This window comes from Erpetoichthys calabaricus, chromosome 12 (genome assembly GCF_900747795.2).
Source record: "Erpetoichthys calabaricus chromosome 12, fErpCal1.3, whole genome shotgun sequence".
Classification (NCBI taxonomy): Eukaryota; Metazoa; Chordata; class Cladistia; order Polypteriformes; family Polypteridae; genus Erpetoichthys; species Erpetoichthys calabaricus.
The window spans coordinates 36,792,339-36,820,036 of NC_041405.2; the positions used below are offsets into that span (position 1 = coordinate 36,792,339).

Here is a 27,698-nt window from a genome sequence, read left to right on the forward strand (position 1 = left end):
TGGACTTTTTCTATGGCTATTTCTTTTTTTATAGCTGGGAGACCAAAACTGTAAACATTACTCCAGATGAGGCTTCACCAGTACGTTATAAAGCTTGAGCATAACCTCCCTTGATTTATATTCTGCATATCATGCTATATAACCTAAAATTCATTACTCTTTGCGTATTCAAACCTAACATTTTTACTTCCTATGTGTAATACTTTACATTTTCTGACACCTTGAACTCCCACTTCTTTTAGTTTGATGTAAACCTCTCATGTGATACCTTGTCAATAATATATGCACCACTCTGATTGTATCCTTTTGTTGCTGCCTCAGAAAATTCCAGCATGCTAGTAAAACATCACCTCCCGCTTCTGAACCCATGCTGATTGTTCAGTGAACCTCCTGTTCTTGCCAAGTGTTGATCAATCATTTCCTTAACTATTAATTCCATTACTTTACCTGTGATGCATGTTAAGCTTACTGGCTTATAGTTACCTGGATCTGCCTGATCACCCCTTTTATATAATGGGGTAATATTTGCCATTTTCCAGTCCATCAGAATTTCCCTAGTATAAAATGACTTCCTAAAAATATATACGTCAAAGGTTTATATATGTACTCACTAACCTCCTTAAGAACTTGAAGATAAATATCTGGTTTTGATTTGTTTGGACTCAGCCTATTTAATCTGAGCAGTACTTCTCTCACCACAGTTTTCAAAGTCTTTAGTACATCCTTAGTAATCCATTTTACCGCTGGCAGGTTATCCACTTTCTGACATGCAAAGACCTGAGAGAAATGCGAGTTTAGAGCATCTGCTACTTACGTCTTTATACAGTATTTTAATTCCCCTTTACTATTCCTGATGCACTTCACCTCCTCCTTTACTGTTCTTTTACTCCTAAAATACAGAAAGTATCTCTTTGGGTCATCTTTTGCCTTAACTGTGACATTTCTCTCTAACGGACTTTTAGCTTCTTTAATATTCTGTTTAAAGGATGTCCTGCCTCGTGCTCTCATATGCGCTGTGAGTCACATTAGAGTTACTAGTCTTATAGAGCTGTTTTTTTTCCCATTTCAGGTCCTTTGCATTTCCTTATTATGTGCTTACTTACCCACTGCAAAATCTTTTTTTAATTTCCTACTAATTCCAAATTTAAGTATGTACTTGTCCTGCATTACATGTAAAATGTTTTTATACTCATTTCACTGCTCATTGTCTTCACACTTAAAATCTTATCCCAGTTAATCCCTTTAAGACTTTGACGTATCTGTTTAAAATTTTCCTTTCCAAAGGTAAACTTAATAATTTTAGTCTTTACATCCGCACTCTTCCAAAACACTAAGAATTGTAATCCATTATGATCACTTGACCCCATTGATTGATTTAAGCACCTCTAAACCCTGAATTCTATCCTGATTATTACAAAGTACTAAATCCAGACAGGCTTCTCCCCACGGTGGTGCTTTAACAAACTGTGTTAAAAACAGACACTGAATATGTTTAAAAACTCCTGCTCTTGTACTCTTCTATTTGCATAGTTAGCCCATTTAATATCCAGGTAGTTAAAGTCCCCCATGAATATAATAGCCCCCCTAAACTTGTAATTTTAATATTGTTAAAAAAATGTGCATTGAAAATATTGTCTGCATTACGGGTCTAACACACACCTAAAATGAGGCCTCTTTCCCAAATGCTTTCAAATAAATCCAGACCTCCTGACTAAGATGAGGCTAATCCTGCTACTGAAGACGACTTGCATTTAAATTTTGTTTGACATAAATGACAACCCCTGCTCCTTCACTGTTCTGCTTATCCTTCCTAAAAATGTATTTTCCTTTATGTTATACTTCTCCTCATCTTTGTTATTTAGCCTAGTTTCTGTTATTGTTAAAATATCATTATTATGCTCATCTATATACAAATCCATCTCACTTGTTTTATATTTGATACAACATTAAGACAATGTTTTACTTACTGTATTTTATTTTTGCACTTAAGTTATTTTAGAATTTACGTTACTATTCCAGTTTTTTTTTTTTTTTTACAATATTGTTCATTCCTTCACGTACAGTTCTGCCCCCTCATTCCCTAGTTTAAACAATCCTTTATTAACCTGCTCTTACACCTCCCCAATACATTGGTGCCCCCCAGTTTAAATGTAACCGGTTCACATGTTCTAAAAGGAGTCTCAATTCCCCATAAATCTACTCTACACCACAATTAGAACCACATGTTTGTTAAGCCTTCTGATCCTATCTGGGCGGGTGCGTGGCATAGGTAGAACTTTGGAGAAGACTACGTTGTCAGTTCTGCTCCTCAGCCTGGAACCTAACTCTTTAAATTTGGATTCCAAAACTGACAGACTATTTGTTTTAACAACTGGATACATCGCCACTCTGACCAAGAGCCTATTCTCTATTCCATCTGTGCATCCAGAAGGCAACACATTGTGTGAGACTTGTCTCTGGAGCAAACCTGAGCTTCAGTCCTCCTAATGATTGAGTCCCCCACTATCAAAGCCTTTCTGCTTCTGGAGACTGGTTTTGAGTTGGCCTGTTGAAGCTCCACATGTCTGCCTAACACCTCAGTCTTCAGTGATGCTGTTCAGCTCTGCAAGGACCTGAAAATGGTTTGACACTTCAATTGATGACCTAGGAGCGCCCTTTTGCCTTGAACTCTGCAATTGTGATTCTCCTATCTCTAAGTGTCTGATGATTGATGAGACCTTAGTCTATCACCCTCTTAATTGTGCTAGCTTTTCTGATCTATCAAATGTAATAGTAGGGTGTTGTACTGTGCTAGCCATTATGAATGCAATGAGACGTCAAGCAAAATGACACCTTTTATTGGCTAAATGAAATGATTACAATACGAAAGCTTTCTAGGCAGCTCAGGCCCCATCTTCAGGCAGGTTGTAGCCAATAAAAGGTGTCATTTTGTTCGACTTCTCATTCATCTATCAACGTTTTACATAATATTTCCTTTTTAAGAACACTGGCTTACTGATTTCAGCTACTAGTTATTTCCTTATTTACTTGTCAGTTTCTACTGACCATTTGTACCTGTGTACATACTGCAGAGCCCCTCTCTTAACCACTTTGAAGTTAGCTGCCCACCTGTGAACATGAACATATGAACAGATATGTCTTCACTTTGTACTAGCACTAACTAGTTACTCTTCCAAAGGGAAAAAAGCCTTACAAATTCCTGTATGGCTCGTTAGTGGCAACCCTACAAACAATATTTTGGGAGCAAAATTTGTATTTTAATTAACTGCCATACAGCACTAACACAACACACTCTGCACTTCATAAAATTCTGAAGGATGGCGTCAGCTTTTACTGAAATGTGATAACCTCACTCCACTTCTTCCTCTTTCAGTTACTCCCATTAGGGGTTGTTACATGGATCATCTTCTTCCATATCTCCCTGTTCTCTGTATTTTGCTCTGTTACACCCATCACCTGCATGTCCTCTCTCACCACATCCATAAACCTTCTCTGAGGCCTTCCACTTTTCCTCTTGCCTGGCAGCTCTATCCTTAGCATCCTTCTCCCAATATACCCATCATCTTTCCGCTGCACACGTTCTAACGAACGCAATCTCGCCTCTCTGACTTTGTCTCCCAACCGTCCAACTTGAGCTGACCCTCTAATGAACTCGTTCCTAATCTTATCCATCCTGGTCACACCCAGTGCAAATTTTAGCATCTTTAATTCTGCCACCTCCAGCTCTGTCTCCTGTTTTCTGGTCAGTGCCACCATCTCCAACACATGTAACATAGCTGGTCTCACTACCGTCCTGTAGACTTTCCTTTTCACTTCTTGAACAATGTGTGTACCTGTTGCGATGTGCACACTCCTCTCTGTGCTGTGGTTTACAAGCGCAAGATGTTATGCGAATGAATATGAATAATATGAATAATGTTGCATCCGTGCCACAATGTTTTCTGAAATGTACTATACAGGTCATAAAATGAATAATTCCAAATATCATATATACCTATGTCTCTGTTTTTTGTTCTGTTTTTTTTTACATCATAGACCATAAGCTGCATACTAATTCAGCATGAGCAGGAACACTCAATAAAACTAAATTTAAAAAAAATCAAGTGACGGTGAGGTACGAAGAAGGCAGATTCACCAGCGTTTATGTGTCAGCTTTTATCCCTCCAGATCAGAAAATGTCCAGTTCCATTACTTCAAAACACCACTCACATTTACAGCTACTCCCAAATAAAAACTAACAGCATCAGATCCTTAGGGCAGTAGTATGCATCGTGATCGTTACTGAGAGTATAAAAATGAAAAAAAAAAACTAACTTTTACAAGTACAGTCCTATAAATGTACACAGTCTGTTACAGACACAAACCAAATGTATGTGTGTACTGTATAATATTAACAATAAGAGCAGCTCACTACTGAAAACGGCAAATATAGGAGTCAGTTGGGATCGAACCGGGGACTTTTGATTACAAGTCAGCATATCTTACCACTACGCCACAGAAGCTGTTGTTTTATCCTTGAACCTTTTGTGAAAGTGTTTATTTGATCTTTGGACTTCACACATTATATAGTTTATGCCAACATTTTGTCATTTACTACTAAAATATGAAAAACGGTTCAGTTTTAACAATGTGTTTACACAGATTATTGTAAAAACAGAACACACATGAAATGCATGTGTTCCAAATAACGATCTATTATTTCCACTCTAAAACTGCAGCACTTCACTCCCAGATAATCAAGGCATGAGCTGGGAGAACTTTGTTCATGTTCTGCAGCGGTGGGGGAATGGAATAGCAGGCTGCTTGCTGCTTGTTTTTATCTGCACTTTTACAGGACAAAAGACGCTGACGGAGAGGTGCGAATGGGATTTAAGGTGGGCCGCATCTACGAGTTTTTTCATAGGCTCTAATAATTCTAGTGTTAAGAACTATAAAAGGCATATTTTTTCACTATATACAATGAGGGAGAGGTAATTCAGTACTCTACTGGCTTTTCAAATTATTCCACTTACAGATTGGAATCAATTGATAATATTGCTGTAAGGGTTACAACAGCAGCTCAAAAAATCTTTATATACTGTATATAATACGCTACTGTGGCTGTTCGTTTGTCTGTCCAGGATTTTAAATCACCTGTAGCTCGCAAACCGTTTGAACTATTGACCTGAAATTTGGAACACATATACTATGTGACGTCTACTATCCGCTTTTGTGGTTATTCCGCTTTTTATTTTTATTTTATTGTACGGGCGCCGTTCTCATCCCTTCGCCGTCACTTCCCCAACCTCTTTTTTATCTTAAATCATTCTTGAGGCAGGTTGAAGACTTAAGTGCCAACTTAAGTGAAAAATTAAAGAAAACGTACTAATTGCAATACCAACACTGACTTAATCAGTTTTAACGCAAAAGATGCCAACGAAAGAAGAGAAGAAGAGGGCCGCTAGGGTGGAGAAGAGAAGAGCTGCTCAGGAAGCAGCAAGTGCATCCACCTCTGAGCAAATGAATGCTAAACGTACAGAGAAAGAGGATGAAAACTAGGAATGCTCAAGTCAAGTGTATTCACTGCACGTTATCGTGCAGTGCGCCATTACTGGTGACCATAGAATTGCTGTCCTTAAATCTCTACACTTTACAGCCCATATACTTAAATGAATTTTTTAATTAATGAATTGCTTCTCTTGACAATAAAACTACTGTAGAAGGATATTGAAGTTTGAAATTATCCTCTCTGGTGGGGTTCATTTGAAAAAAGAAGGCAGATACTTAATATTTTCAACAAATACTTAAACACACCCAAGACTAAATTTTTAATGAACCTAATAAGTTTTATTAAAGATAAAAACACATTCATCATTTTTTTTCCAAAGCATTTTAAAATGTTTACGGCAGTATTCACTTATGTTAGAGCATACATCTTTTACCCTCCAGGATGAGACACCAGTTACCTAAATCAAAAACCTTTACAGTCGACAGTCCTTCAATTATTAAACACATACAATGTACACTCAGGAATCACATTAGGAAATCCACCTGTTCATCCCAATCACATTCATTATAATTCTTTCTTTCTTTTTGAAGTTCTGTTGGTGAAGAAGTGCTTGCACCATTTAAAAGAATGTGAAAGCCACAAGTACACAGATCTGCTTTAAGTGCTTACTGGTAGACCTGAAGGAGGTAATAAAGATCAGCAATAAATGTTAGTTTCCAGAGTAGGATGGGATAAGTTTCCTCAACTCCGTCCTGTTTGTGTGTGTTATGTTTTATTTGGTTGTTATTGAGTTTTGTACCATAGTTGTTTTTATGAGATTTTGATGTATGACAGAAATTCCCTTCAGGGTGATAAACCATCACAGTACATTCATTAGCTCTAGTAGACTGGATGCTAAACTAAAAATATTTGAGCCTCTTACACACTTCTGAGGTTTTGAAGCCACAAGTATTTCTCTACATTTTTTTTACGAGTTGTAAAAAAAAAAAACATTGAAATTAGGCTATTAAGTTAGTTGCGTGCCTGTGCTTTTGCCTGAACCAGCCAAACCACTGTGTGGTACTGTTAGGCAGGAGTTTTTATTTCTTTGAACAAAAATCACAAACTGAGCGAGATCATAAGAATGCATGTACTGTAATGTGTTTCTGCTGTTGTAGCTTCTGTTGTTCCTCTTGTAGGGTCTTTCAAAGACTCCATTAAGTATCTTTACTTTACATTTGCTGAAATGTACCCCTGAACCTAAATCTCTGAGACTTTTTATTTACCAAAACTACATCTTTACATAATAGTATTTGTAAACTGCCTTATTTATTTGACAGTCTTCACTTTGCTATAATCTGAGCCCGTTTACAGTGTCATATAAATGAAACCTTTCATTTCCTGAAAATACCTCATCTCATTTGTTGGATTAATACAGATATCTGATTTAGTTGCTCTCATCCAACAGCTTCCTAAAGTAATTTCTTTTTTTTTTTTTTCATCTGTTCCTGCCAATATTCCATGTCTTCTGTCTTTATTCCCTCCACCTCCTCTTCCTCCTCTTTACTAGGAAATATTAAACTTAAAAAACCTTATCTTCATAATGCATGATCATATAGCATAACCAGTGTCCAACATGCAACCCTGTGACACTGCACTGAATGCAACCATGATGCAGGAGGTTAGAGACGTTTCTTGATGCATGTGTGTCCCATCATTGGGGACGATATTGGCAACTAAAGGACTTTAAATGTATTCTTTACAGCCTTTACTTCATTGTGAATGCATTTCTAATTTTATATTGAAATTTTTAACATCAATATCCTACTATTACTTGCTATAACATGACATTTAAAGTTGTATTTCTTATAAATACTCATGACAGTACTTTTTTTTTTCCAGTGTTACACAGTTACTCCTCTAGTCAGTTATTTAGATATCATTCTAATAAAATCATATTTCAAATATTATAGATTTGTAAATTGCAAACTACATTTTTTAACATGGGCCTTTGAATGAGAGGAAACAGACATACCAGTAAGAAGGTGATTCAAAAAGTATAAATAATATCAATTGCAAAATAGAAGAAAAACTCCTTGATTAATAAAATGAAATAGACATGAACGGCTACAAACATTTATACTCAAGGTTTTAAAGGACCATCAAGTGCAAGTTCATTTTCAGGGGCAAATGGGCGACAATCAACTGGGCGAAAAGACAACTCGGCGACATTCTTTACCAGTTAGGTAATAGTTAGGTTCAAAGAGATTTTTTTCATGATATTTAAATGACAACGTAGGGCACCAGAAATCCATAGAATCTCCTGCTTTATGAGAGTCCCAATACATTGAGAGTAAAGATATTCCTTAAGCCGTACTTGCAGGTCACCTTTTGTATTCTAAATAACGTTATCATACGATTACAATCAATACAATTTATATGAACGATTAGCAATTTTGGTTACAGAAGATAATGTAAGATAGAGTTTCTTCCATCTGCAAAATAAAGTTTGTTCGTCTATTATATAAATTTATTTTCAACATTTTAAATCACGTTGTCATTTAAATATAATTAAAAAATCTCTTTGAACCTAACTATTACCAAACTGGTAAAGGATGTCGGCGAGTTGTATTTTGCCAAATTGTTTCTTCGCCGAATTATCTTTCACCGACTTGTCTTTTCGCCGAGTTGACTGTTGCCTAGTTGCCACCGAACCGCAAATTCCATTGAACAAAGTCTTCTTAAGTATGCAAGAAAAACTGTGTATGGAATTCCTTAAAAATATGTCCAGATGGTAAGTGCAGATAAAAAGCCATCTTCTAATTGCCAACATGTGCCTCTTCATCAATGCTTAACATACTAACTTATATTCATATTTTGTCAGATTTCTATTATCTTTTAAGTACTGTGAGAGATGACCTGGTGCCCTAGCCAATGTAGACTCCACTCCCTTACCTGGCCAGGAGGCCTGGATGATGGAAAGTGAGGGAGGAAATAACAGTATCTACATTCCATGCCAGTACCTGGATGTGGAAGGACGTTACAGTGGCTATGGCGAGGCTGGCATCCTAACAACCACTGAGCAACACCCGGAATGGACAGCATAGTGTGTGACTGCCTTCTATGGGTAGAGTATCCCCCTGTACACTTGGTGGCAGAATCCCATCTGCCAAGACCCATTACAGATGTCTGCAGGGCAGCATGGGAGCTGTGGTCCTATGAGCCTGCCCTGTCAGCTTCTTTTGGGGCCACCAAGGGGAGCTGTTGGACAGTAAAAATCAACACTCCCCTGTGAGAAGTGGAGAAAAGTAAAAAGAGCAAAGAGGGACTGTTAGTATTGCTGGGCTGTGCTGTGTGGTGTGAGAGCTGCTACAACACTGAAGGAATGAAGCCTGTAAAAGGTACATGTTATTGAAAATAAAATTGCTGGATTTGAACCCAGGACTCTATGTGTGTCGTTGTGTCTTGGGTTTGGGGTGCTGGAACTCCCCCCAGTGGCCACAGTAGAAATAATGTAAAATAATCTTTTTCCCCTCTGTGTTACTACTTAGTAACTCATTATTTTGGCTTTGTCACGGTGCTTAGAGATCAGTGCATGTCAAATGCTGCTCTTGAACTCTGGTCTGGATTCTCCACTTTTTTTCAGAATATTAATGCTTTCCAAAAGATCTCTTGGTTTAAGGAAAATGCAGGTTAGTGGGTTAGAAAATTAACTAATTTATAAAAAGTTTAAAATTTTGCAATAAATTATTTTAATTTTTTTAAATAATTTTTTAAACTAGAAGTTGTCTCCGTTTACAAAAATAGTAGCGATCAACATAGTGTCATTTTAATAATTGTTTATTGTATGCCTGTCATTTCAACAGTTCTCTAACTTTCTTACAGTGTTGTGGAGAGACACAGGGACACCACCCTGGATTCAGTGCAACACCTGGGATAGAAGATACCACCATATTTCAAAGTAGTTTGTGTATGTTGCAATAAAACCACAAGTCAATCAAAAGCAATAATGATATTTTTACATACACAAGGGCGTTTTCTTTCAAATAAATTATATATAGCCATGTTATCTGCTCTCTTTCAATGATGAAATATGTGATTTGTACACATTTATGCTGAGGTGAACAATGTGTCACAGCTAAGTGAATCTGCTTTTATCAAAGATCTCAGCTACATCAAGCCACATTTAGTGAAAGGCTCATTACCAGCGGGTAGCTGAGTTCCACACCTTTCCAAAGATGTATACAGTGGTGCCTTGGTTTGCAAGCATAATTTGTTCCAGAAACGTGATTGTGATCCAAAGCACTCATATATCAAAGCAAATTTCCCCATAAGAAATAATGGAAACTCAGATGATTCGTTCTACAACCCAAAAATATTCATATAATTATGATTAATACAAAATATGAAGTAAAAATACATAAAACAAATTAACCTGCACTTTACATTTGAAAAGAATCGTGGCTGGTGTGAGGGAGACAAGAGAGAGGAGAGGAGGAGGAGAGTTATTGTGTAGGACGACTTTCACTCTAACTAACGGAATCACTGCTATCTACCTGTTAGCTCATTAGAATCTTTTTCTTTTTTTGCGACTTTAACAAGGAAACCTATCCAATGACAGTTGCTTTTGCCTGAAGAGTCACTACACTTGGACACAAAATAAAAAAAATACACAGAAGAGCATCCCGAAGCAACCGCAAGGCTCCCGGCGCTGTAGTAATTTGCTGCAAAAGCAAATCCAAAAAGATCCCGGTCATGCTATAAGCACATGTCATCGATGGGTGATGCGAGGAACATTATAAATGCAAGGGCACTCAATTACTTGGCCATTAACTTGGCCCAGACCTGCCTGATTGCTGTGTCGGTGTATAGGAGAGTGGCAGATCCCGCAACAATAACCGTGCTGTTCCTGTTTCACACTGAATTAAAGCTGGTTTTGCTGTAGTACTGAAACTCAGCCTCGTGTTTTGGGGTGCAAGACAGGGACTCACACGTCACAGCACACACCCACATGGTCATGATGCTATAGTACAGGGGTAGGCAATCTCGGTCCTGGAGTGCCACAGTATGTGCAGGTTTTTGTTCCAACCCAGTTCCTTAACGAGAACTCAATTATTGCTGATGAAGCACATATTGCTTAAGTGACATTTTAATGCTTCATTTTAGTGGTCTCGCTTGTTAAGGTTCTCCAACCTTAATTGCTTATTTCAATCTTAAACTGCTGCATTCAGTGTTTTAATTGCTCCTTATTAGCAATAAGATGTAAAACAGGGGTAGGTAACGTCGGTCCTGGTGAGCCGCAGTGGCTACAGGTTTTCATTCAACCCAATTGCTTAATTAGAAACCAATCATTGCCAATCTCAGACCTTATTTAATTTTATGGCTTGTTAGTCTGTGCAATGTAAGGCTTTTATATCGTAGATTTTTTTCCTTTCCAAGGATATCATCCAAATGATATGAAGCCTAAAACAGATCATTTTCAGTCTGTCACATTTTTCTATTAAGTGTTTTATTAAATCAAACCGTGCATGATGAACACACACAGATGTAATTGGAAAAAAGCTAGCTGGAGAACTGCTGGCTGCTTTGTCTTTTACATCTTATTGCTAATAAGGAGCAATTAAAACACTGAATGCAGCAGTTTAAGATTGAAATAAGCAATTAAGGTTGGAGAACCTTAACAAGCGAGACCACTAAAATGAAGCATTAAAATGTCACTTAAGCAATATGTGCTTCATCAGCAATAATTGAGTTCTCGTTAAGGAACTGGGTTGGAACAAAAACCTGCACATACTGTGGCACTCCAGGACCGAGATTGCCTACCCCTGCTATAGTACACACTACACGCGCATTCAGATTTGGACTATATGAGTGAGGCACGCTGAATGAGATCAAGCATGGGAGATGATTACCCACAATTCCTCAGCATGAAAGAGACAGAGAGAGAACCACCATCGGCTCAGTTGTGATCATGTGACGCTCGGAAGACGAAGCATATATGTACTACTTGCTCGTTTATCAAGTTAAAATGTATTAAAAATTTTAGCTCATCTTGGAAAACACTAACAAAACTAAATTACTCGCAATCCAAGGTTTTACTGTAGTTGTCTGTGAGTGGTCATTTGTACCACTTGTCACAGCTGAGCCGAAAAGAAATAAATGTTCAAAGCTCGAGTCAGACTCTGATCACAGTTTTGACTTTATTGAGAACGACGCATTTGATGAAGGACTCAATTCTATGCTTGAATTATAAGAAGTGCTTAATATAACTTTGAATCATTGTGATGTGTAGTTTTACAGTTCAAGTGTTATGGGTTCAATTACGATACCCTGAGGCCGTCTGCCACACATTCTCCCGATGTTATTTCTCTGAGCAGTGCTCTTTTAATTTCAACTTAGACTACAATGTTTCTTAGAGTACCAGTGAGTAATATTACAATGTACCTGTGCCTCTCAAATTTTCACATGAGCACCCCCACCAGTTTGATTGAATGTGCCTGCATCACTCTGCTCACATCGGTGTTTCACAAGCACATGAGAAAATAAAAGCCATTATAGCCCCCCTGTCATCCATAGCTGGAGTAACAATGGTGTGATTTTTTTTATCTCGTTTCTTCTAATTGCATGTGCCTCAGCCCACCCCCCTCCAATGCAGAGGGGAGTGTGGTTACAAATGGGAAATAAAATCAAATACTGGCCTTGGGTTTGGGACTGGCTGTAGAGGTTGAAGCCAACACAATTAGAAACAGGATAAAAAAATATTGCACAGAGTTGGAGATCCTTTTAGTGAGGGGGCATGGGGTATCACAGTATACCTGTGAACAAATCTCATGTGCCTTGAGCCCAAAAGTGGCCCAGAAACACTGGTTAAAGTATGTGTGTGTGTGGTGTATGTGACGAGCTCTGGGGTGGCCTGCTCGTGGCTGTTTCCTGCCCTGCGCCTTCCATCAAAGGCACTGTCCCCAGCCCACTAACCCAGCACTGGAAGAAGGAGGGATGAAAAAATATGTACGTACTTAGTTTATTCCAAAAGTGAAATGCAAGAAAAAAGAAACAACAAAATAAATAAATAAACACACTAAACTTTTTAAACTTAGTTACAGCACAAGTGAATCCATTCTTCATGACCAATTAAAAATGAGTGAGGTCCGTGCAGTAACTAGTCATTTCTTTTACATGTCAGGCAATTAATCTTGAAAAATTAGCCAGGAAAGCTGTGCACAATATCCATTCTGTTTCATGACGATGGATCAGTTTACAAAGGCTTCTCTGGGACATTGTGGACTCAAAGAAATGCTGAGCCCACCCAGTTCTCCAGACCTGCCACCATGTGACCACCTCCTGTGTCCCACTTTCCTTATTCAGGACAGACTCTGTCATTAAAGAACTGTAGTGGCACAATAGAGGTTGAACATGTGAGACAAATGATTTATCTGAGTGGCACAGAAAAGCTTTGTGAAAATTATAACAAGTGTGCTGGTATTCATTACAGGGAGACAAGTGCTTGGTTTTACTGGTGTTGCTCTAAATTGGTCATGCTTTCAATTTTTTCATCACCCTTCATAAGCTGAAATGATCAAATCCAGTTTCTTGGGGACGTCAACCCTTGTTTTCCTGTTTGTTGCCTGCAGGTTCATACTGATCGCTCTGTCTTGCACCATTCACATGGGGTCGGAGGCTAGATGATCTAAACTTTCTTTCCCAAACTCCATAAGCCGATTCAAGAAAGGATCCTTCCTGAGATCATTGGTGGCCATGTGCCCAGGCCGATGGATTGAAGCAGAGGAGCAAGTCTTGTAAGTTCTGCTCTTTAAGTGCTTCATCATCATCTTTCTCTTTCTCACTCACTCACAAACTCCCTGCATGGCTTCTCAGGGTGACTCTACTCTTTCTGACCATGTCTCTCTTCTAAGTCATTATTCACTTTTCATTGAAACTGAATCTGAACCTGAAACTTAGCCCAGGAAAGCAGTAAAAAGTTGTTAAATTTCAATATGGACATTAAATGGCACTTGGGTGTAGCAGCAGTTGTGATGTAAGTAAACAATAGCAAAGTTCATAAATGCTTACTAATCAAATATTTAAGTTTAATACAATCACATGCCCACTTTTCTTCTTAGATGAACTTTATGTTTCCTACATGTGCTTTGATTGCAATGGCGGACTGTTGAACATCCCATTGAATGAAACACTGCATGTTTCATCCTCCTCTGTAGATGACATAAGGACACTTGTTAAATGAGTCAACATCCATATGGTACCTGGTTCAAATGGGGTTTTAAGAATGACCTACCAAAACCTTTTAGACCTCTTTAATATCTCACTTACAGACTCTATGGTTATTATATGCTTCAAAAGAGACTAAATGACTAAAGGCCAGAGACTAGTGCCGGGATACGTTACATGTAACATTCCATACAGTAGTCCTCCAGTTTGCATATTGTCACAACTGCTTCACTTCATACAATGCTGGAGCACCTGTCATGTCAGCGTACTGTTGATGGAGTACAGCTCAGCACTTTACGCTGTTGTAGCAGGTACCCTATGCAGCTGGATTTTGGACATCGACCTGGCAAACCCCTTCAGGTATAGTCTGGCAGCATCCTTTCCTCCCTGCTGATCCTCGATACCCCATAGGGTAATCTACTGTACTTTGCCCCACTATATTCCTTGTTCATCTATGACAGGGTGGCAAAACACTTCTCCAACTCCAAAACAGAAATATTAAAGATCTCAGTCAACCCTCAGTTATTTTTCTCTCTCTTCTGTTATGGCAAACATGTACAGAGCCATTTGTATTCAGACCACTACATTCTGTTCACAAGACATTAGCCTGTTCAACAGCTGTTCATGCTAACAACTGCAAGACACACACATAATAATAAATTTGAATTTAAATTATACACAAGCACATGATCTGTATATACAATGCCTGTCTACCCTCTTTAAATGTAGTACTCAACTGAACTTATTAACTTATTAACTGAACAATTTGTGAATTTCCCCTTGGGATTAATAAAGTATCTATCTATCTATCTAACAGGTCAATTATAGACATCAAGGTTATGTGAACAGAAAAAGTAACCTCTTAGTCTAGGTTTTGATATTTTTTGATAAAAAAGTAAAACTTACCGAACCATACAGCTCACCCTTCTCGTTCATTCCCAGGTAAAGCCCAGCATCAACCCCACGAATGCTGACCAGACCCACAGCCAGACTAATAAATTCCAGAATCCCTTAAAAAAAGAAAATATCGCTTTACAATTAAATTGGGAGAGGACCTTGAATTCTGTAGTTGCCTGCAAATTGGATGAATGTAATCTACCTATAAAGTATAGATATTCTGAAAACATTTTTTTTTCTTTTGGCTTTATTTGTGTGCAGTGGCTGCTCTGGCAGTACTTGTTTGAAAAATAAATAAGTGAGAAGAAGGTCATGCAGAATTGTCAAAAGGACAGAAATAATACTCTAAGCCAAAATGGCAGCAAGACGCAGGGTAAAGACTTCCAAACATAGAAGTAGTACTGAATTTAGGGCCCTTTTACAAAAAATAGTAGAGCAGTAACACCAGAGGCCACCCGTGAATAACCTTTTAAGCTAGTCCTAAAACTGTATATACACAATCCTAACTCACAAAAGCTGCTGAGTTGGACTTGTAAACCTATTTTGATGTTTGGGAAATGAGGGAGCCATCCTACATTGAGTTGCCTTCTCTATCAACCATAAAGGGAGTACCTTAGGGAGGAAGAAATTAACTAATAAAATGTTCCTGAACACTCACCCAGCAAAACTTCACAGTTTACTGCACTTTGAGAAGTACATTGTCCCATACACTGTATAATCGAGGATTTCCAAAAAACACCCTAATTAATAATGAAGTGAGGTAGGAATACAGGCTGCAGTAAGTGTGCTTATAAAGCAGCTACGGTTTTGTTTGTGCTTTAATGTCGCCCGATTGTGTTCTCACTTTGATCATTCCTTGTTTTATGTGTTTGGCTTAATAAACACGGTATTTGATATATATTTGTTTCTGTGCCATTTCTGGTTCCTAGTTAGGGTGCCACTTGGACATTCCCTCTGTCAAAAAATATAATTAGAACTGACAAGCATGAACTCTTCAGACAAATAAGACAGAAACAGAAATATGATGTCTTCACAAGCAAAAGTTAGACTCTAACCCTGGTACAAATGTATTCAAGAAAATACATTTTTATAGACATTCCTTATTTCACAGTCATACCAAAATATGTTTTTTCCCCCAAATAGTACAATATAATTATTTACATATTGTATTTTTTGCTAACATCATTTTAGTACTTGGCATGTACTCTGGCCACAATCTTTAATAATCTTTGCAGTTCTCTTAGACCATCTTGATTTTTATTAACAGTGTGTAGATAAATACTTTTAGGTAACACCAATTTATCATAACTACTGTAAATTGAAAAGTATGTTATAAGTGGTAAGCGCTTTCTGTTTTCAACTTTCACAAATGAATCTGATTTTCAAAATGTGCACATGCATTCAATTCTAGAATTTTTCTTGAATATTAAATAATTTTTTTACAATAATGGCATTAAAATGTAAAAATGAATAAATAGTTAAAACATAGGTTAGTATTTTTGCATATTTTTTGATTAAATACTCCATTAAGTTAAATACCGTCGTTGTTCATCAATCTGTAAAATACAGTAAATAGTGATAGTTATATTTATAACCGGTCCCGTCCTTCCTATTTAAGGTAATGTAACTCTATGAAAAAGATCTAATATTTATAGACAATTACCGATTTTAAAAATGAATATTATATATGTATGAATTAAACCAAAAAAATAATCAAAAATAACACATGGATAATTTTGGTTTATGTTCTAAAATATTTTTATGGTTAACATTTTTAGTTTATGCCTTTAAAACTAACAAGTAAAGCAGAGACAGCTGCTGGTAACTTGAAAAAACGTAAGGAGGTTAATAACAAACCATTTCCTACAACTCTAAAAATAAGAAGATGAACCCACTTAAAAGTCTTATTTCTGAACCATTTCCCATTGTCAAAAACATTGGGTCTGTTCATCCATCCACTGTTCAACCTTCTTGGTGACATGCATGTGGCATTTATGCCAGCAACATTGGGCACCACCCCAGGAGGAACGCGACTCCATGGCAGGGCATAATTAAACAAACATATGAGGAAGAAAAACTGGAGTACCAAGTGAAGACAGCACAGCTTCCACACATACTGTATTGTGCACAGGCCATACTTTTCTTGTATAATCACTAGGTGTTGTCTCAATCAGTTCTGATATTTTTTTTGATATTTTTTTTTCCTGCTTAATCAGAAGCAGAGGTCTTTAATCAAAGAATGGCTGTTTTCATTTCAACCTTTAACTGTTGTACTACAGTCCCAAAGTACCCAATTACACTGTATTATGCCTTTGACGGCTAGTTTAACCAAATACATTAAAACATGTGGACCTTCTGAAAATAGGAAATAATCTTCGTGTCAAAAAACAAAATCAGATCAATAACAAAAAAACATTTTCTGGTTCACTATAAATTAGATCTAAACTGAATTACCTCATAAACACATACAGGTAAACAGTTGCCAACATATACTATACCTGATAAACAGAGCTTGGTAGAACCTAAACCCCATTCTTATAAGGCACTGCATCTGAACACAGCAATCATGTTTAACTAGGAATCTGCAATAAAGTAGTTAAAGGTGCAAAAGGATTCAAATTCACATATAAGAATGTTCTTCAGAATCTGCTCAAGTCAATCATCTTCTAAAGTTTATATTCCACATTCCTATTTGAACTGCTCACATCCGACAGACGCTTCAGAGTCTGTCCTGTACTGACCTCGTGGTTCAGAAACAGTTTCATCCGAAGAACTATAAATGCACTCAATCAGTCCATCAAATGCTCCTTGTAGAACTGTTTGTACTTATAAGTACAGTTACCTTACTGTAAACTTGCGATACAGTTATAATATTAAACAACCTGAGCCTCTTTATAAAGCGCATATTTACAGTACATATGATGACAATATCATTTCTAAGTTGAAATGCAGCAAAATATGTTTATTATATTATACAGATAAAACTTTAACTACACAGTGATGCAGCGCTAGTGAGGAGCTGGAGCTTCGTTCACAGATTGTTCCTGCCTCGCGCTGTATTCTTGCTGTGGCTGGCGCAACACTGGAAGGACAGAGGGATAGAATAACTAAACATTATTCAATGTTCCTTAAAAGTTTTGAAGAATCAGCGTTCTAAGCTTACAGATGGCTTAACGTCTATTACAGAGCTGATTGTGTGGCAATTGGTTACTTGGAGAAAGAAAAGGAAGGACAGGAATTGGGGATTTGTACTTTTCAAAAGAGACAGTACTGCTGCAATAACTTATTCTATCGAGGGTCGTGCACTGCACAGCAAGCATCTTGAGGGAGGCAAGAACAATCTCTGGATGGGGTGCCAGCTCATCGCTACCACTGCAACACCTTGCCCTCATGTTTTATACATGCTTTAATGCCTATCATCATGAAAATGATACCAAGTATACATCTTAGTATTTAAATTGTTCAGAGAGCTGTAATATGTATTCTGTGTCCTGTCAGCATAAGAGGAAGCACATAGTGATTCACACACATAGAGTACATAGAAGAACATACAGAATACGAAGCATTTAACATGCTAGTTTAGTTACAATGGGATTTGAGAAACTAGTAAATTAAACAATTTTAAGTTGAAGTTTATGACGTTCTGCTTTAATGACAAAATAAACTACGTGATTAAAGTGGAAATTTCAACCTTTTTTCCCCACTGTGTCTGTTTTTTCTTTTCTCTGTACCCTAATACGCTTCCATATGACACTCAGATGGTGGTCTACGACTCGCCTTTTCATGGCGACTTTGATATCTGACCACTTTTTTTATTTTTAGTACTGTGTGACTTTCTGAACTTGAACTTTCGAGTTTCTCCTCCACTCTATGTCAGTTGATCAGCTTTCTTTCATTGTTTATACCACTGCTTAAACCAACAAATAGCAGTTTTTTCCTTGCCTCCACTTGTATTCACTGAAATTCTTCTTTTTTTCTCCCGTGCTTTTGCCATTGTCTTTTCACATATTTGCATATTCAAAGAAGCGTAATTCTGGGAGGAGTCAGGGTGGGGTGGCAAGCGCGTGCACATGTGTTACATTTCACACTGACCGAGATTTATGTAGCAGAACCACATGGAAGCTGGTGTACGCACAGATTTATGCATCTGGATTTTTTTGTGTGTACGCACATTTCTGTTTTTGTCTGTACGCCATGTTTTAGTGTGAATTCTACACATGGTGTTATACATAAGGCCTCAGAACAAACGTTTAAGTAATAACTTTGAGGAAAAATTGAGGAAAATACAGGAAAATGTGAGTAAGTTTGAGAATAAATTTAGAGTACTTGGTACTCAGCTTGAAGACGTTAAGCAAACATTCATGGCTCATATTGAAATAGTTGAACAATTGCCAACTACCGCTGATGAAAAAGCAACGGCTGCAAATTCCTAATGCAAAGTGTTTGGAGACAGACTAGCTGCACTGGAAGATGGATACAGAAGAAATAATATCAGAATCGAAGATCTCTCTGAAAATCATGAAAGTGCAAACCATGTAAACATCACAGCTGAACTATGATACTTATGATGGTAATTGGAGAGGATTTTTAATCAGACACCGAGATATCAGCAGCTTATTGCATACTTGGATCGAACGCCTCAAAATCTAGAAGCCTTATTGTAAGTTTAGACAAATTACAATCTAAATTATATTTGATGTCACTTCTTAGACTGAAACAATAGATTATATTTGAAAATAACCACATTTGTATTTTCCCTGCTTTCTCACCTTTAACAGCTCCTAAACGTGCCACATTTTACAGCACTTACAGGAAGCTGAAATCAGATACAGCCTCTTGTATCCTGCTAAATTGATAGTGGATATTCAAGGTACATTCTGCAGTTTTAGTTCTCTGGGTGAAACAGAAAAAGAACATTGATCCCGACACTTTCTGAAAGTCGATCGTGAGTCATATCATGTCCTGGCAAGGCAATGATTTTATTTGCAATCTGGTTCATTCGCAATGAAACTTTTGCCGTAATTAAACGTTCTATTTCCTTCTCGGCTATTGTTATATTTTAATTATAATTATATTTTTTTCAACCCAAAAGGGACTGTTTAACATCATAACCTTAGTTTATTGCATTAGAATTTTACTATCATACGTTATCTGCTTCTCCACGGGTACAGTTTAACATCATTCCCTGGGTTTCTCTTTTTGAACTGTTTAAGATTATATTCTAGGTTTATAGTATGTGGACTGTATTGTGTTGATATCTCTACTTTAATCCTTCTACACCATTGCTGTGGGTCTTGTTTTGTTTTTGGACATGCTCTGTCTCTAGGTATTTCAGAGGACTGGGACTTTGTGAAGTGTGGTCTAGCCTCATGTGGGGAGGCAAAATGGGTTGGGAGAGAGAAAGAGAGCAAGCTATTTCTAATCTATCCTTTTCACCCCCACAATTGTAAGTGCCAACACAACAATAGGCTTCATAGCAATAACTCCTGTCAAAATTGGAAATTAAGGTTAAAGCTATAATATGTAATAATGTACTACCTTAATTTAAGACTACAAAATGTCAACAAAAGTTCAGAAGCAATGTCTCTATAACCAAACAGTGAACTTTGTGAACTGGAATGTCAATGGTCTCAATCATGACTTAAAGCTAAAGAAAGTATTCTCTCACCTAACAGGTCTAAACGCCAAGATAGTATTTTTTACAGGAGACTCACTTATTACGTAAGGATCAGTTTTGGTTGCAAAGTCCAGCTACACAAAGAAAACTAGAGGTGTTGGAATCTTAATACATGGAACAATTTCATTTGTAGTATCAGATGTAGTATCTGATTCTGAAGGGCGATATGTGTTCATTATGTGTGATTTATGTGTTTTAAATCCAGACCTGGATATGTCTTCAGACACAGGGGTGACGATATCTAACACTGCAAAAACAATTACACAGCTTGTAACTGATCATAACTTATGAGACCCTTGGAGATTTCTAAATCCAAACTCAAGAGCATATTCCTTCTTCTCACCAGTACATCATTGTTACTCAAGAATTGATTTTTTTCTTTATAGATAACAATTTTCTGCCCACAATTAAATCTTGCAAGTACGATACTATTTTTATCTCCAACCATGCCCCTCTGATCATGGAGCTCAAATCATTATGCCCCATACAGTCATTTCACAGCTAGTATCTCAACCCCTTAGCTGACGAGAACTTTACAGAATTTATATCCAAGCAAACTGATTTTTTAAGAGACAAATACATTCTCAGAGGTCTCTGCAGGAATACTCTGGAAAACTCTGAAGGCATTTTTAAGAGGCCAGATTATTTCATATCTCTCCCACAAAAATAAATTGGAAACCAATAAGGCTTCAGAATTAATTAGTGAAATTACCAGAACAGATCAAGAACATGCCAGGTTTCCAAATGAGTCACGTTATAGGAAAAGAAAGTCTTTGCAATCAGAATTCAACCTCCTGACATCAAAAGAAATGGTACAATTCATTTTTAAATCGCGACATCATTACTATTAACACAAAGAAAAAGCTAATAAGATCTTAGCTCAACAATTCCACAAGCAGGAATTTCGCAATGCAATACCAGCAGTTACCAACACATATAGAGACAAAATCATTGACCATAAAAATTTAATGCACACATTTAGAGACTACTATAAGTCCTTATATTATACTTTGTTTAACACTAGAATTTCTGAGGCCTACAAAAAAACTTGTAATCCTGGCCCACCTTAAATCCTTTCGAACCTCTACCATCAGTGTCTTTTGTTTTGTAAATGTGTCGATCAGCACAAGCAGCAAGCAGCCTGCTGTCCCATTCCCCACCATGCCGGAGCTCAGCTTGGGCTAAAAGTTCTCTCAGATCAAGCCGAGGCTCCTTATCCTTGTGATGTGCCTGGAGTCATATAGGGTAAATAATATATGCATTTCATGCATGTTCCATGTCTACAAAGTAAGTGTAGGATGAAAGGAAATGCGAGAAATGCAAGAACACATACCTAAAGCAAAAACTTTTTTCATGTTATACTAATAATGACGAAAAGTATATATAATGTGTGAAGACTAGTCCAATTATCAAATAAACAAGTGCACTTTTATTCAAGAATATAACTAAAGGAAAAAAAAAAACATTTGATTTACATGTGGCTGTCAATGAGTTAAAAACTCATGTACTCATGGAATTTACATGTATTCTTGAATGGTGTAGAGGTAAGAACTACTGCCTTACAACCGTAAGGTCCCGGGTTCAATACCGGACACTCTGTGTTTTGAGTAGTGAGCTGCTATTATTATTACTATTTCTACAATATAATAAAAACATTCTTTTGATTTGAGTCTAACACCCGGTGTAAATTTTGACTACTTGTAAAAGTTAGCACTTGTTTTTTTTTTATTCAGTTCTCAGTGGCATTCACATGGTACAACAAACTTGCCTCTCCCTCTCTGAGTTGATGGCATTTATCTCCATTCTTTTCACAAGAGCAGCGCTGTGGCTGATGCCTGCTCAGAACTGTTTGTATCTTTGATTGCCAGTACTACAATGTCCCATGACCGCTATCAGACTGGACAAAGGCAGGACCGTAGCAACAGACAGCTTCTTCACGGCACTTTCGCCGACTAATAGACTACTGTAATGAAACGTAACTTTGCTTAACACCATAAGTGTAATGGGACTTCCACCTGCAGCTAAAGTCACTTCAGTATGCGAGCAATTCACCATTCTAGTGTTTAAATCTGACAGCGCCGTGCTGACAGTGTATGCGCCCTAACTTTACACCAGCAGTTACAGACTGAAATCAAAAGGTGGAAGGGATTTAAGGTGGGCCAGGATTTTTTTTTCATAGGCTTCAGGAATTCTAGTGTTAAAGAAGACAAGATGAGGAAGTCAAGATGAATATCCTTCCTAAGCTTCTGCTTCTATTTCAAAGCATCCCCATAAACATTAACAAATCATTTTTTAAGAAATTATATCCAAATACAACCTCATTTATTGGGAATTCCAAAGGGCGACCCTACAATGACCTAAATCAGAAGGCGGCACGGCTGTACCTAACTTTTAATTTTATTACTGGGCAGCAAATATACAAGATAAAATAACCTGGACAGTGACACTGATAGATGAACACACACAAGCTTGGTCCGAAACAGAACTAAAATCCTGCAGTACTTCTTTATATCCCTTGTTTTGTACCCCAGTAAATACAAGTTATCGTCAATATACTAACAACCTAATTGTCCATCATTCACTCAGAATATGGAACCAATGTAGTATGTACTTTACAATTCAGAAGCTTTTATCTGTGGCACCTCTACATGATAACCACCTTTTTCCATTCTCTCAAACTTAACATAGTTTTTAATGTTTGGAAAATGTACAGGATTACAATCATTTAGAGATTTATACATAGATAATGTCTTTGTATCCTATGAATAATTACATTACAAATTAGGCTTCCCATCAACACAATTTTTCCATTATTTCTAAAGTAGAAACTTTGCTAAATGAAATCTGTCCAATTTTCCTCACCTCCCACGTATTTCTATACCAGAATAAATATTGATCAGACTTGAGGACTTAGACAGCACCTCTGTAATATATAAAAGCATTTCAAAGTCCCTTCCTTTCAAAGATCCCAAAGTACAGTGGGAAAAGGATCTCTTACTCAACATTTCAAAATACGATTGAATGCAGCCATGCATAGAATTCACTCTAGCTCCATATGTGCAAAACATAAAATTATTCAACTCGAAATCTTTCATCGAATACATCTATCTCTTTTAAGATTGTCCAAAATGTTTCCAGGGCAAGATCCAACCTGTGAATGTTGCAATCGAGCTCCAGTCTCACTGGGTCACATGTTTTGTGCGTGTACTAAATTAACATCATTCTGAACAAAACTTTTTAAATGCCTTTCAGACAGCCTTGGTGTCACAATCTCTCCTAATCCATTAACAGCTGTGTTTGGTGTATTTCCAGATGGACTTAAAGTGGAGAAGGACAAACTGTAATTGCCTTTATGACACTATTAGCATATTGACTTACAGTATCTTGCTCAACTGGAAGAATCCTAGCCCACCTCTTTAAGTCAGTGGGTAACTGATGTTTTATACTATTTGAAATTGGAAAAAAATTAAATGCTCACTTAGAGGATCTGTTCAAAACTTTTTTTAAAACCTGGCAGGATCAAATCAATAATATTTTAGATAACAAATCAATAACATTTTCTCATTTATACTGGGAAAAGGATTCTCTTCCCTCTTTTCTACTCTTAAAGTTTTACTCTGGCTGCTGGCCTTCCTCCCTTTTTTTGGGTGGGGGCTGAATTGAACTTAGTTTTGTTAATTTTGACTTGTTTGTATGGAATGTTACTTGCTTTTCATAAATCCAATATAAAACAAACAAACAAAAAAACAAAACAAAAATGTGTTATATAGTAATTGAAATACTGAACATAAGTTGTCCATGTTGCTGGCAAGGGAGATGTGTTACATTATCCAGATTAATGTTTATTAACTCATGAATAAAAGTGATTCACTTAACCTGCAGTACTGCTGAGCAGATCTGACCTTCTTACTGCCACCTACAAGCCTGTGATTGACAGCAACAGCTCTCCTATTTAAACCAAACATTTTTATTTGTGAGTATTTTTATGTAATGTTTATATTTTTCTTGAACTTCTGTAACTAAGCATTTCACTACAGTTTGCACTATGTGTATAATTGTATGTGATAAATACAATTTGATTGATTTGATCTGATCTGATAGTCCTCCCATATTCAGTAAGATGAGTTTGCTTAGATCCCAAGCAAATACCATGCTTTTCACTGATACTGCTGAAATGTTTGTTATTTAAAGGATCCATTGTTTTAAAATAAGCTAGAATTCTATCATTGTTTTCAGACCGAATGTCCTCAAATAAGTGTCATCTTTTGTGATCAGCACTGCACCTTCTAACCATTGGTACCAGACTTACAGATGTAATTTTATTGTCAATAGTTGGCAAATTTCAACATCATAATTCTGTTGACAAAAACTTCCTGTAATAATATGCAGTTTTACTGTATCTATAATCTTTCTGACATGCAGCTCCCACTCTGACACTTGAGGTATCAGCCTTCTTATTAGAAAGGAAGCTAAAATTAGGATGACATAGAACTGGTGACTGTGAAAACTTTTTCAACTGGAGATTTAAACGATCATTGACATTTTTTAGAGATTTTATTGATTAAGAAGGTAATTGAGGAAATAAGAGAAGCATTTGTTTTTCATAAACCAGTTGTAGTAATTAGTAAATCCAACAAATCTTTCAACTTATTTTACTAAGGAAAAAATGGGCCAGTTTTCAATGGTCTTTCTGTTCTTTGTTTGATCCATTCATAAACACTCTGTTGCCTTGATTTTCCTTTCTGGTACATCAAATATGAAACAATATCCTTAAAACTATTGCAGTATGGATGGTTGGCATCATAGAGAGATCAAGCCCATTCTAGAGACTGGTTCACTCATAAAAGTATAATAAGTGCTGCTTCAGACTTGACTAAGTAGATCATCTTGATCACCAAAATAGCCCTTGTGATGGGAAATATGGTGTTCTTTATTTGCTTGAGCAGACTGAGAAATGGATCTTGAAGAATACACAAAGTAACTGCTGCACTGACCCTAAAATATTTGAACTACCTTAGCAATCCTCTGAAACACTTTTATGAAGTAATTGTATTTTTCAGGAAACGTGATTTATCTCAATATTGCTCATATTTTTTAGCCTGACCTTTTGTAAAGTTTGCTTTGGAATTAGGCTTATGAAAATTGACTTATAATTTTGTATAAGTTGAGCAGCAGAGAATAAATGTCTTGAAGGGATAATTTGACAGGATCTTCAGGAAAAAAAACAGCAAAAGTTGAAGAATGGGAGTCAGGAGGTACTAAAATACCTAAACCAAGACATGAATCAATACTTGTAGTTAAAATATAATATGTATTCACTGAGAAATAAAACTCAAATTATTTTTTAAAATTTAGCTTGTAGAGTTGCTAGACAGAGATCTTAGGACAAATTATATTACATTTATAGCAGTGCAGTGATGATATCATGTGCCTCCCATTATGAGAACATGGACATCATTGCCATAAATAATATGTGGCAGTGCCCATGAAAAGCAAAATACAAAATGGTTGCACCCACAGAAAAACAGCAAACAAAATGATGATGAAATAACATTACAGAAATGGTGCTAAAAATTATAAACAACATGAATGACAATAAATATAACTTTAAAAAAATAATTGTCACTGTAATTAATATGTTCCTGACAGTATATCTTACTGATTTGCAATTTGTTGAAATTAAATAATTAAAACCAAAAAAATAATAAAAGTTATAGCTGTTGGACCAATTGCTGGAGTCCTGGATATTAATCGGTCTGTATGGACCTTGACAACCTTATTGTGGTCTTATTGTCTGCTTTACACTTATACTACTGTACATTACCAACTTTATCACTTGAACAAAACAATAAGATAATACAAGACTTGATCTACATCTGTCAGTCTCATATTGGATTAATATCAATTGATAAGCAAGCATAGTAGCAGCATGGTTGTTGCGTTATAGCTTCATGTACATTTTCCCCAGATCACTGGACATTTTAATAATAGGATTATAACAGTCACAACATTTGTTGTTTAATTATCTTCAACAACATTATTTGCTGCAAATACAGCAACTGCAACAACAGTCCTTTTTAAAATACATGTATAATAATTAACCTAGACTTCACCTACAGCTTAATACATGCATCAGATTTATTATATTATTGTAATTGTATTGCTTTAGACAGACACATTAACATAGCCAGTTCAGTTAGTGACTGTTTATGGTCTCCTGCAGACTAACTTGGACTTTTCTTATTATGAACAAGTTACCATTTTTGTTTTTCTAGAGCAGGGGTGCCCAATGTGACGATCGCGATCAAACGGTAGATCGCAAAGGTAGTGCAGGTATGTAGATCGTGTTGCATTAAAAAAAAAACATTTTTTTAAACGTTAGTCTATCATATATCCTCCCTATGGCATTTGCCACTTGATTGACATACAGGGTGGCCAGTCTGAGATCTCTTTTCTTCTAACACACGGGTCAATCCCGCATGCACAATCAAGTGCGTGAGCTACTGCAAAACTCCGGCTATCTAAGTGATCTAGTTAGCCTTCCAATTTATATCGACTAAAGAAGGGATTAAAAAAAAATTGTTTGGGAGGGTATGGGCTGGATGTGGAATTAGAAGATGATTTATTTTCTCATAATGTCACAATTGAAGTGCATTTGTCTGATCTGTCATTGCTATTCCAAAGAAGGAAAATGCAGAAAGGCACTTTCAAACTGTTCATAAAAACTACGAAACTGAATTGAAAAAAAAGCACGTCCAATCTGGACGTTGGCGCTATACACATGCAGAGCGGGTTAGAGATAATGAAAGCAGTGGAATTCGAAAGGCTCAAAAAAAAAAAAAAATAGTTGGCACGATACACATGTGGAGAAAGTTAAAGAATATGAAAGTAGGAAAATTAGAAAGTATAAAAAAAGAAAGTAAACATTGCAGGAGCGCAAACAAATGGAAATTATTACTCGAAAAAGGGAAAATAATCACCACGGACCAGGTGTCATTAAAAAAAAAAGCAGGATAAAGCGAGGTCAGAAATAAAGGAGTAGAAAACAAAGTAAAACGTCATAAAAAGGTTAAAAAACAAGGGGGGCAAACACATACAGAGCAGGTTAGAGATAATGAAAACTGGAATTCAAAAGGCTCAAAAAAACGTAAGAGCGAAACACATGCAGAGCAGGATAAAGAATATGAAAGCAGAAAAAAAGGACAGTGTCAAAACTTTGACAGACGGTTTCAAGACTCAGCTTTACTTGAGCCAATTGCTACATTTAAGTGCTATCCATTTAGGGAAGATGTTGAGGGGGATTCACCCGCATCAAAAATTGCAACACTGTTTCTCCTAAAGCTCCTCTACAGTGGAGGATGAGATTTTGACACTACAGGATGACATTCAACTGAAGTCTGGGGCTCATGGACAGTTTTAGAACTTACTCAC

The 27,698-nt window shown here is 36.7% G+C and overlaps 1 protein-coding gene across 1 annotated transcript in view; it reads right to left on the minus strand.

Moving 5' to 3' along the window:
* fgf16 (fibroblast growth factor 16) overlaps positions 1-27,698 on the minus strand; it is a 73,674-nt gene that overhangs the window by 32,106 nt on the left and 13,870 nt on the right. Inside the window, exon 2 of the mRNA XM_028817002.2 lies at positions 14,600-14,703. Coding sequence (XP_028672835.1) covers positions 14,600-14,703 — 104 coding nt within the window. The remainder of the gene's footprint in view (positions 1-14,599; positions 14,704-27,698) is intronic.